This window comes from Sorex fumeus, unplaced genomic scaffold (genome assembly GCF_029834395.1).
Source record: "Sorex fumeus unplaced genomic scaffold, SorFum_2.1 ptg000094l, whole genome shotgun sequence".
NCBI lineage: Eukaryota > Metazoa > Chordata > Mammalia > Eulipotyphla > Soricidae > Sorex > Sorex fumeus.
The window spans coordinates 22,664,226-22,677,087 of record NW_026606151.1 but is presented as its reverse complement, the minus strand read 5'-3'; the positions used below and the strand labels follow the sequence as shown (position 1 = coordinate 22,677,087).

General features: G+C 39.4%; 2 protein-coding genes across 2 annotated transcripts in view; both read right to left on the bottom strand.

Moving 5' to 3' along the window:
- The window catches only part of LOC130040200 (olfactory receptor 14J1-like), a 29,490-nt gene extending 20,970 nt beyond the window's left edge, over positions 1 to 8,520 (bottom strand). Inside the window, exon 1 of the mRNA XM_056132210.1 lies at positions 8,501 to 8,520. Within this exon, the coding sequence (XP_055988185.1) occupies positions 8,501 to 8,520 (20 nt within the window). The remainder of the gene's footprint in view (positions 1 to 8,500) is intronic.
- A 556-nt stretch (positions 8,521 to 9,076) lies between these two features.
- On the bottom strand, positions 9,077 to 12,579 carry LOC130040199 (olfactory receptor 14J1-like). The gene is made up of 2 exons (XM_056132209.1): positions 11,681 to 12,579; positions 9,077 to 9,110 (listed from the first exon to the last, which is right to left on the bottom strand). Exons 1-2 carry the CDS (start codon positions 12,577 to 12,579, stop codon positions 9,077 to 9,079), a joined length of 933 nt encoding a protein of 310 aa, XP_055988184.1.
- Between the last annotated feature and the right edge of the window lie 283 nt (positions 12,580 to 12,862).

Genomic DNA, 12,862 nt, shown 5'->3' with positions numbered 1-12,862 from the left:
TGCTCCACTTCTTTGAAGAATGTCTTGGGTATCCTTATAGGGATTGCCTTGAATTTATACAGTGCTTTGGGAAGTATTGCCATTTTGACAATGTTAATTCTCCTGATCCATGAACAGGGGATATCTTTCCATTTCCTCGTATCCACTTTTATTTCCTGAAGTAGCATTTTGTAGGATTCTTTGTACAGGTCCTTTACTTCCTTATTTAAGCTGATTCCTAGGTACTTGATTTTCTGGAGCAAAATTGTGAATGGGATTGTTTTCTTCATGTCACTTTCCTCTCTTTCACTATTTGCATATAGGAAAGCCATGGACTTTTGGTTATTGATTTTATAGCCTGCCACTTTACTATACAAGCCTATTTCTAGAAGTTTCTTGGTAGGGGTTTTAGGATATTCTAAGTATAGTATCATATCATCTGCGAATAGTGAGAGCTTGATTTCTTCCTTTCCTACCTGGATGCCCCTAATATCTTTTTCTTGCCTAATCGCTATTGCAAGTACTTCCAGTACTATATTCAACAGCAGTGGAGAGAGTGGACATCCTTGCCTCTTCCCTGATCTTAGAGGGAAGGCTCTCAGTTTTTCGCCATTGAGAATGAAGCTTGCTGTAGACTTGTGGTAGATAGCTTTAACTATATTGAGAAAGTCTCTTCTATCCGCATTTTGGCTAGGGTTTTCATCATAAATGGGTTCTGGATCTTGTCAAATGCTTTCTATGCATCTATTGATATGATCATATGATTTTTATCTTTTCTTTTGTTGATATGGTGGATTATGTTGACTGATTTCCGAGTGTTAAACCAGCCTTGCATCCCTGGGATGAATCCTACTTGGTCTTGGTGTATGATCTTTTTGATGAGTAGTTGAATTCTATTTGCTAGTATTTTGTTGAGAATCTTCGCATCCGTGTTCATCAGGGATATCGGCCTGTAGTTTTCTTTTCTCGTGGTAGCTTTGTTTCCTTTTGGTATTAGAGAGATATGGGCTTCATAGAAACTGTTTGGGAGAGTTTCTGTTTTTTCAATTTCCTGGAAAAGCTTGAGAAGGACTGGCAGCAGGTTCTCTTTAAATGTTTGGAAAAATTCGCTAGTGAATCTATCTGGGCCCGGGCTTTTGTTTTTGGGAAGACTTTTGATTGCAGTTTCAATTTAATTGATGTTAATAGGTCTATTCAGATACTCCAGATCTTCTTGATTCAGTTTTGGGAGATTTATAGGAGTCCCGGAATTTGTCCATTTCTTCTAGGTTCTCTTGTTTTGTGGCATACAGACATTCAAAGTAGTCTCTGATGATCTTTTGGATTTCTTTGGTTTCTGTTGTGATATCCCCCTTCTCATTTCTGATTCGGTTTATTAGGGTTCTCTCTCTCTGCTTCTTTGTGAGTGTTGCTAGTGGTTTATCTATCTTATTTATTTTCTCGAAGAACCAGCTCTTGGTTTCATTGATCTTTCTGATTGTTTCTTTGGTTTTCATGTCACTTATTTCTGCTCTAAGTTTTATGATCTCTTTCCTTCTGCCTGATTTAGGCTCTTTCTGTTGATCCTTTTATAAAGTCTTGAGCTTTGAGGTCAAGTTGTTTATGTACATCGTTTCTACAGACCTAAGATATGCTTGCATAGCTATAAATTTTCCCCTTAATACGGCTTTCGCTGCATCCCATAGGTTCTGGTAGCTCGTGTCTTCATTCTCATTTGTTTCCAAGTATCTTTTGATTTTGTCCTTGACTTCATTCTGACCCACTCGTTGTTCAGCATCGAGTTGTTTAACTTCCAGGTGTTTGATTTGGTTCTCCATGTCTGTGTGTGATTCACTTCTATCCTCAGTGCATCATGGTCTGAAAAGATGGCTGATACTATTTCTATCTTCCTGATTCTGTTGAGGTATGTTTTGTGGCCTAGCACATGGTCTATTTTGGAAAATATTCCATGCGCACTGGAAAAGAATGTGTATTCTTTCTTTTGGGGGTGTAAAGCCTAGTATAGTTCTATAAGCCCTTTCTCTTCTATTTCTTCTTTAAAAACCAATGATTCCTTGCTGGTTTTGTTCTTGTTGATCTGTCCAGAGGTGATAGGGCAATGTTGAAGTCTCCAATACTATTGTGTTGCTTGCAATGTCCTCCTTAAAATCTGTTAGCAGTTGTTTTAAATACTTAGCTGTTCCCTCATTAAGTGCGTATACATTTAAGAGTGTGATTTCTTCCTGTTGTATGTTTCCCTTGATGAAGAGAAAATAGCCTTCACTGTCCCTTCTCGAGTTCAAGCTCGAGCGGGCCCAGTAACGCCTCCATTGGAGACTTTGTTTTTACTGTGTCTGGCATATCGAATACTCTCGGTAGCTTGCCGGGCTCTCCGAGAGGGGCGGAGGAATCGAACTCAGGTCGGCCATGTTGGCTGCGTGCAAGGCAGACGCCCTACCCGCTGTGCTATCACTCCAGTCCCTTCTAGTCTTTTTCAAGGTGAAATTAATGTTGTCGGATACTAGTTTGGCCACCCCAGCTTTTTAGCAGGAGCTATTTGCTTGCAGGATTGTTTTCCATCCTTTGACTTTGAGTCTGTGTTTGCTCCGAGTGTTGAGATGAGTTTCTTGTAGGCAGCAGAATGTTGGGTTCTGTCTCTGTATCCATTTTGCCACTCTGCGTCTCTTAAATGATGAATTTAGACCATTAATATTGAGAGAGAGAGTATGGTTATGGGGTTTTGTGTCATGTTTCTGTGTGGGTGTGTTGTGGTTATAGGGTTTGTCTTGTCTTATAGTAGCCCCTTTAGGCCTTGTTTTAGGTTTGGTTTTGAGTCTATGAAGTTCCCGAGCTGCTGTTTATCTAGAAAATTGTGTAGATTTCCTTCTATTTTGAGTGAGAGTTTAGCTGTATAGAGTATTCTTGGTGAAGCATTCATTTCAGTGAGTTTTTTGACTATATCTCGCCACTGCCTTCAGGCTTATAGGGTTTCCTCTGATAGGTCTGCTGTGAATCTCAGGGGTGCTCCTTTGTATGTGATTTCCTTTTTTGCCCTTGCTGCTTGCAGTATTGTGTCTCTATCGGCAGCATCGGTCATTCTAACTATCATATGTCTTGGAGTGTTTCTGTTCAGGTCTCTTTTAGCTGTCACCCTTTGGGCTTCTTGAATCTGAATGGCTGTATTGTGGAGCTCTGGGAATTTCTCGGTGATGATTTGTTTAAGCATGGTTTTTTCATTGGGATTGTTTCCCTGAGCTTCTGCTATTCCAATGATTCTAATGTTGTTTCTTTTGGAATCGTCTCATAGGACTCTGATTCTCTGTAGAGCTATTTTGAGGTCCTTTGCCACTGTTTGTTGTTGCCTGTTGGCTTGGTGCAGCTGATCTTCCAGCTCACTGATTCTTTCCTCATCTGTGGTCATTCTATTTTTGAGGGCAGAGAGTGAGTTTTTGACTTCATCTATGGAATATGTGATGTGTGCCATTTCTGTGCGAAACTTTCCAGTATCGGCTCTCATTTCTTGCTGTATTTTGTCGATTGTGCAATCGATTGCTTCTTTCATATCCTCTTTCAATTTAGCGAATATCTGTCTGACTGTTTCATCAAGTTGATTGAACATCTTAATGACTTCATATCTAAATTCTTTGTCAGAGAGGTCTCTAAGGTGGCTAGCACCTATTGAGGCTACTGGACTTATTTCCTCGTGGTCTCCCTGTGGCAGGGATTTGCTTTTTTTTCTTCATGTTGTTGTGTAGGTGTAGGGATGAGATTTCTTGATTTGAGTAAACTACCCACTGCTGTGTAAGCGTTGGCCCTCCAAAAATTAGGCCACGCCCACTTTTTAAAAGCCACACACATTTCTAAAGTGGCTACACCCCAACGGATACCTGGTGTGTGTCCAGGGAGTAAAGACTGGGTGGGGAGAAGAGATCAGCTCAGCTTGGGCTGCGGAAAGGGAGAGGCAGAGAGGCTCAGATCAGCTTTGTCTCCTGGAGTCTAGGGGACGCCTCCAGGGCTTGCACGGTGCAATCCAAGTCCCGGGTCCGAGAAAAGGGGCGAAAAGTGACCTTGGGATTGGGGAAGAGAGACCGGCTCGGCTTGGGCAGGGGAAAGGGAGAGGCAGAGAGGCTCAGATCAGCTTTGTATCCCAATGTCTGGGGGACGCCTCCGGGTCTTGCACGGTGCAATTCCTCACTGTATTACTCTTATGCCTCTATTAAAAAGTTTAATGGGAATTACACAAACTTTTCTCAAAATAAAAGCATATTTTTTCTCCAACATACCTTATTTTTCACAAAAATATCACAGCTCTCACATTTTATTTCTGATTAAAATAAAGAACAATAACTGGCTTCATCTCACCCACTTCCAATCAATAACTTGCAAGCATCCCCGTTACTCATCCCAGATCTTCTTTCTGCAACTTGGGAGACTCACTGAAGCACAGTTAGCAGTTTCTCTCCACATACAGGCTAGTCGTCAGTCTCAGAGGTTGACCTTTAGATAAATTCTGATCTCAGCAAGTAGCTGCCTTTAGAAAAGCATCCTTTATGTATGGACAAAGTCCATGTCAACCCTTCTTGTCCACTAGAGATTAGGTCATGATGTCTCAATGGAAGAAGTATAGCTCCTGGATCTCTGGGCCTTTGAAACTCTATATAATTGCTTAGGGGTCAAATGTAGTAATTATATTGAGGTTTCTTACAGAGTATTTTTCTAGTGAATAGATTTAATGACAAAGCCAGTTATTTGCAGGTATAGTTTTCTTTATATTCATTCTAAGAAAATTATCAAAAACACTGTATGTTATATTTTGATTCAAGAAATTAAAACAAAACAAATAGCAGTACTCCTACATTAAAAAATTAAAACAAGAAGAGGTAAATAAATAGACTTGTTGATTGACTATTCATTTAATTCATAGTTTATTATAAATCCTAATAGAAGAATAACTTTAATCTGGAATGTAAATATTCATATTACAAACAATGCAGCCAATACATTTTTCATAATCTTATCTCACTTTATCACAATCTCATTTAAATCTGACTGGGGAAGCAAAAATTATCCAATTTTTAAAAATCCAGTTCAAACAATTGTTTGACTAAAATAAAACTAATACATATTTATAAAAATGCATTTATTTCTTCAAATAGGCCTGATTTGGAGGGATAGATTTTATGCACTCAAAAAGACAAATTATGTTTATGTACCAGATGTTAGTTATTATTTCAAAATTGAGAGCTTTTATTTTCTTTTTTTTTCTTATGGAGGAAACAATGTGAAGATTGTTCTATTTTGGCAGAGGACATTAAGACATTCTTTAGGAAATCACTAACATGTTGTTAAACGTTGAATGATGTGAGTTTTCATATACATATCTGAAAATATTATGTATATCACTTGATCATTTGACATCCCGTTACTCATCGATTTGCTCAAACGGTCGCCAGTAACATCTCCATTCGTCCCTGTCAAGTGCTAGGTGCTAGTATAGCCCAATGGTGTCTGCTTGTTCTAGGAATATGAAGAGCCTCAAACCGATCTTTCAGGGTCTTAACGAAGAAGTCTGACCATCTCGTAGGTGTGCAGCCATGCAATCTTTTGACATCACGTGGAATCCAGTCAGTAATGGCTCTAGTCCAGTGATCATCTCCAAATCTCATTACATGTCCAGCCCATCTGATTTTCGAGGCCTTGGCAAATGAGACAGCGTTTCTGAATCTTGACCATTGACAGAGGTCAGAACTCTAGATACTTTCTCTCATTTGAGTGAAACATGATACTCCAAGCATAGCTCTTTTGATTCCTCTTTGGGAGACCCGAAGAGCGTTCTCATCCTGTATCCGTAGGGCCCAGGTCCCTGAGGCATATGATAATGCAGGAAGAACAGTGGAATTGAAAAGATGTGCTCAGAGCTAGAGGTTCTTCGTCCTCTTAGCTATTTCTTTGATGCTCTTGAAGGCATTCCAAGTTGCTCTCTTCCTTCTGCACAACTTAGTTGACAGGTCATTTGTCATGTTGACTTCTCGACCTATGTACACATAAATGTTGCATTTGGAGATGGTCGTTCCGTTGAGAGAGAATGGAACATCAGGAACGAGACTGTTTCTCATAAACATTGTCTTCGTGAGATTCATCTGGAGTCCGACCTTTCCACACTCACAGTCAAAGTCGGCCAGCATTTGTGCCCCTTGGCTAATGTTTGTTGTTATTAGAGCAATGTCATCAGCGAAGCAGAGGTGGTATAGTTGCCGACCGTCTATCTTCACTCCCATTCTTTCCCCTTCTAGTAGTTGCATGATGTTCTCGAGGGTGGCACTGAAGAGTTTCGGTGAAATAGTATCACCCTGCCAAACTCCTCTTGACATGGATGATCATTTCTCTGTAGAATGGTGAGATCCTAGTAGTGAATCCGTAATACAGCTCATGAAGGTTCGTGATGTATTGATCCTTCTTGTACATTAGTACGTCGTGCTGGTTTTTCATTTGAATGGAATTTTGCATTCAGACAGGTAGCATATGAAGAGCTGAGCCAGTATATTGATGAGTACTGATGGCAGGTTCTTCAGGTGTTTCGGTCTGACCTTGTATGGGCCAGGTGCTGTTCACTTTTTTACTGACGGAATGGTGTGTCGAATTTCAGAAGGGAGAACATTGGAAACGACATATCCATCCTATGGAATTTGGTATGTGCGCAGGTGGAAGTGGCTATCGAAGAGATCTGAGTAGAAGTCATGGATAATCTTCTCCATTGCCCTTCTGGATGATGTGATAGATCCCTCAGGACATAGGAAGGCAGTCCTCTTATAGTTGGTGAAGGACAGGCGAGTGTTGTGAATGCTTTTCCTGGCTTCTGCAACATCTGCCAGCACTGCTGCTCTTCTCTCTTTGAGGTTTTCCTTGATCGCTTCTCTGCACCGCTTTGCAAGCTTGGATGTTTGCTTGCAGTTGCCTGAGCCATGCGCCAAGCCACATTGGCGAATGAGCTTGAGAGTTTTTGAAGACAGGCATCTTTTTGTGGCTATCTATCTCTCGGCATTTTTCGCATAATCGTGTATGTGCTGAACCATTCAATCTTATTCCTCATGTTGTCAATGACGGCATCTTCCCATGTTGCCTCACTAGTGCCAAAAGAGTTCCCAGTTTGTGGTCATTCTGGGAGTTTTCTTAAACTTTGCAGTCCTTTCTCCCTGCTCTGTGAAGTGCAATTTTGCACAAAGGAGACGGTGGTCCAATTCCATTTGGAATTTTGGAACCACAGTGACATTGGTCAGTTCAAACCGCTGTTTATATTTGATGTGGTCAATTTCACTGTGGAACCATCCACTTGGAAACTCCCATGTCCACCGTTTAGATTTGGCCTTTTGGAACTGTGAGTTACCATCGATGGTTGGTCGACATGATGAACTCAGACAGTCTCTCTCCTTGTTCGTTCCATTCTATGCCATAGGTCGCAATGTGGAGTTCTTCGGCTGATCTTCTTGGTCCTATCTTGGCATTAAAATCACTGACAATGGTCTTGTAGAAGGTGTGGTCTTCTTTATAAAACTTCTCCAGCTCCATGTAGAACTTCTCAATTTTTCCTCCATCAGAATTGGATGTTGGTGCGTAGACAACGAAGATAGAAACTGCCGGCAGTGAGCCACATCTATTCAAGTGCAATTGTCTGATTCATGTTGTTAGGCATTCGAATGAATCAATGCTCATGGCCAAGTTTGTGTTGACAAGGATACCGACACCACTGACCCCTCTTTTATCGCTTGGTCCGAGGAACTGTTCTTCTCCTGTGTCGAAAATGGTGTGATGTGATTGATGCCTTCTCATCTCAGTCAGACCAATGATGTCATACTTGATCTTTCACACTTGTACCATCATGCCCTCAATGGATGCATCTGATGCCAGCGTATGTGCATTGAAAGTACAGATAGTCATTTTGTCATTTTTGTCCTTCTTCGTTTTAACAGCCTAGTTCTGCCTTGAGATTTTGTCAACCTCTCCTTTCTCATCCTTCTTAACTCTGCCATATTGGTGGCTCTTTCTTGGTGAGGGGAATGAGACCCATTGTATTAATTGGTTTTGGCATATCGAATAGGCCACAGATAGCTTGCCAGGCTCTGCTGTGTGAGCGGGATATTGTCATAGCTTGCCAGTCTCTCTGATAGGGATAGAGGCTTTTAGGGTGGCCTCTAATCTTCCTTGCAGGTGTTCCCATGGTTCAAACCATATTTGAACCCTACAATTATGGAGTGCTAATCTTGTATTAAGCAGCCACGCAGTCTGGAAAGCATCCTGGAGCATGGAGGAGGCTGGGTAGTGGAGGTAGTGAAGGTCTGCCAATGAGGTAATTACCTGGTACCGGTAGGGTGGGTTCTGTGTGTAATCCCTGGGTCACTGGAGGTTGATGGAAGCAGACAGGGCAGGGTAGGGTGGGGCTTCTGGTTTTAATCCCTTGGTCACCAGATATTGGTGGGAGCAGGCAGAGAATCTCTGTTCCCTGATCCGTTGAGCCTGGAGTCCAAGGTCACCAAGTTCCACTTACCTGATTCTGTGGGGCTTCATTCATGCGAGAGTCTCGGTCCGGGCATCCAGAAAGCGTCCTGGAGCATGGCAGCATCTGGGTAGTGTAGGTATGTATATGTATATGTATATGTATATGTATATGTATACGTATATGTATATGTATATGTATAATATATATTTACTCTATAATTTGTTGCACATCATCAAATGTGGTGTGGTATTTATGGAGAATTGGTAGGGAGTTTATGGCTGCGTGGTCCAGGAATATGTTCACTCATACATGAGGCTTGGCCTGAGTGTCTGGGGAGTGACCTTGAGCTTAGCGACTCGGTTCTGGAGGTTTTTGGCTGCAGGGGCTGGGTCCCTTGGGACAGGGAGGGCTGAGGGCTTTTCAGTCACAAACGTTGCCACAAAATAAAACACGAATGTTTTTAAAATAAACATTTTCTTTCAAACTATCTTCAAACCAGTTGTCAAAATGTGCGAGCATTATATTTTTTCTAAAGAACTTACAAAAGACACATCTAAATCTGCCATTCCATACCTGCCTCTTTGTTCTTAAACTTGAGTGGTAATTCTTTCCTATTAAACACGCTTAAAAGACTATAGCTTTCTCAGTGAACAAGAGCAAGAAAATGTTTTCTCTGAGACCATCAGAGGTAGCATGTCAGATGCAGATTTGAACTCATGAACACATAAAGCAGGAATTACCAAAACATAGAGAGAGCAAAGAAGGTTGACATTATCCAAAATTATTTAAGTGACTATAGAAAAATCTCAGAGGCTCAACTTGTGTGATGAATTGGTATTGTTAGAGGAACCATCTCTGCTTCTTCACATATTAGATAAGGAGAAGTAAAGTAGCTCAAAATAAAAAAAAAGTCTGAATAGGTTGGTAGAAGTCTAAATTTCTTTAGTGAATCCTAAATTTGAAATCCTAAAAAACATATTCAATAGCTAACAGGTAACAAAGAATGATATCCTACAAAGAAATAAAACAAAAGCTTTCTTTGGGTTGGATGTTAGATGAAATTACATCTAACATCTAACATTTAGTAAGTTTGAAAAGTTATAAATTTATAGTGATATATTATTTAGAAATATGAGAATCACAAAATTCAGTTTAACTCTGCTTTGTGTAGAGCATAAAGGGGACATATTGTCATAAATACCTCATATACTATTTCCATTAACAATTAAGACAATAAAGTAAAAATTTTGTAGGGTATTACTTAATCTGAAATATCGATTATTTTTATATATATGTGAGCCTGTAGGATATTGAGGAACAAATTCTTTGCACCTAATATTTACTGTTCTTTTTGAAAGAGTATTAAATTTTTCATTTCTTTGTTTAAATGATGAAATTCCACTGAGCAAAAATCCAATAATATATTACATTAATGTATATGGCTCTTGAAGTGATTTTTTTAGCTTTTACTATTTTTTAAGTTAGTATTTATTTAAGTTTATTTTTATTAGTTTCAATAACATGTTTATAATATTATTATCATATTTAATTCAGATATACAAATTTTGGCACCACTACCAAAGTATCAATGACTTTCAGTCATTGTCTTTTTATAAAATTTTTTTAAAAAAATTGCTATTGTTAGGCCATGTATGTACAATAATGTGGACATGTATGATTTTGATGCTTATAAGTTATCTCACCTCTTCACCCCATCGTGTCCAAGATCCTCCACTAATAGAATAAGTTGCTCACTTCCAGTCCACCTCATCATTCTTCCTACACTCACCCCATAACCTGGTACTCTCCGATCTTTAATCCAGTGCACCAGGTTTGTTAGCAACTGATATTCTTATACCCTTTCTTGTTTTATCTATATCCTAGAGAGGAATGAGATCATTCAGTGCTTGACCATCTTCCTCAGCCTTATTTCCCTCAATCTGTGCAGAAGGAGAAAGTTAGAATTCTGATAAAAAATTGAGTCTGATATTATAAGTATGAACTCTTCAATTCAGCAGATTAGAAACTCCTACACCTATGTTCTCATCTGATTACAGACAAGGTGTTGTTAAAATTTGCTGAAAAGAAAGCATATAATTCAATTTATGATACTAGTACAATGACTTACAGGATGCAAACTATAAGCAGAAACTACTTTAAAAATGTCTGCGGAATATAAAGTAACAAAATAGGAGACTAACATCCAAGAACAGTCGAGATAAGTATCAGGAGGTTCACTCCATAGCCTGAAGGCCAGCAGCAAATGTTAGGGGGAAAGGGAGCTCAGATAGAGAAGGGAGTACCAAGTAAAGGGTGTTTGGAGGATCCTCCCAGGATGGGAGATGCATGCTGTAAGTAAACTATAGACTGAACATAATTGCCACTCAATGCCTCTTTTGCAAACCACAGCACCCAAAAGGAAAGAACAAAAGGGAATGCCCTGCCACCGAGGAGGGTGGGATGGGGGATGGGGGGGTCAGAGGGATACTGGGATTTGTGGTGGTGAAGAATGGTCACTGGTAGGGAGATGGGTACTCAATCATTGTATAACTGAAACCCAAGCACAAAAACTTGTAAGTTCACAGCTGTACCTCATGGTGTTTCACTAATAAACATTTTTTAAAAGTCAAAATAAAATTATAATTAAATAATTATAATTATATAATTATAACTATAATTAATACTTTAATATAATATCTACTTGTGATTGTATTTCATATACATAATTCAACTTTACAATAATGTATGTGAGTTGAAGCCCAAAGAAGTTGAAAAGCATTAATGGAACTCCAAATAACCAATGAGTGTTCTTTGTCAGGGGAGTTGGATCAGCTTATAAATATCATGTAATATCTAAGAGTACAGAAGAACCTTTTTTTTAAATAAACAAGGCTCAAATGCACATCTTTACATCACATTGACATACAAATCTTAAGTCAAAAATTTGAATGGTTTTAAGTAAACAATTTCATTTATTTGACCCTCAAACTTCAATGAGTGAATCTTAATCTCTGATATTTACAAAAGTTTAAGTATTTTGTCATTTTATTACTCCAAAGATATATGAACAAAACATTCCCATTCAAATGGTCCCTATAATTCATTTTTGATTTACTGAAATTTCCTGGTAGTTTATATCATTATTGACCAAGAGAATTTGAAATTCTCTGCCAACAAAGAATAAAGACATGTTATCAATCCAGGTATGCTTTATTTCTCAAAAAAATCTTTCTTACTGCTAATTTTACAGCTTTATTTCTCAGACTATAGATCACTGGATTAAACGTTGGTGGAATTACTGTATACATAATAGTGAACAGAATGTCTGACACAGTTGGAGAGTCTGAATGAGATTTTAAGTACTCAAAGACACCTGTAGAAAGAAATAATATGACAACAGCGAGGTGGGGGAGACAAGTGGAAAAGGCCTTGGCTCTGCCCTCAGCAGATGGCATTCTCAGCACCGAAGAGAATATGTGCACGTAGGAGAACCCAATAAAGATGACACAAAGAAAAGACAGCATAGCCACGAAGGCAGTGACACCGATCTCACCCAGGTACTCATTAGAACAGGAGAGTTTCATAATCTGGGGAACATCACAGAAGAACTGGTGAATGATGCGGGGTCCACAGAAGTGGATGGAGAAAGTAGCTGCCGTATGCATGGCTCCACAGATGGTCCCACTGACCCAGACTGCGACCACTCCATGGACACAGGTTCTGATGTCCATGATGATTTCATAGCGCAGAGGCAGGCAGATGGCCACGTAGCGATCATAGGACATCAACGTGAGCATGGCCACCTCAGCACCCGCACAGAGAGTGAAGAAAAAGCACTGAAGAACGCATTCCCAGAAGGAAATGTTTCCTCTATGCAAGAAAGAGTTAGTAATGAATCTCGGGACAGTCACGGAAATGTAGCAGAGATCCAACAAGGAGAGATGCTTCAGGAAGAAATACATGGGGGACTGGAGACTGTCATCCAGGGAAGTTGTGGTGATGATGAGCATGTTGCCTGTTAAAGCCAACAAGTACAGAACGAAGAACAGACAGGCATAGAAGAATTCTAGCTCGGGCTCGGTAGAAAATCCTATGAGGAGAAACCCACTTGTCGTGAAATTAGCCATAGTCCATTAACTTCTTATGGATGTTGGTTGCAAATCACAGATCCTGAATGTGTACAGTATTCCCCAAATTCTCTAGAGTTATAAAACAATTGTAAAGTAAAATAACAGTTCATTAAAAACCAACTATCAATATTTTTCTTCATAAATATAGCATGTATTTATGCCTTAGTGCTTAACAATAATGATGATGTAAATGTAACCCTTGTATTAACCAAAATCATCAATTAACCCAAATCTTATATATTTCTTAGTTGAAAATGGTTAAAGAAAAATTTTGAAATCT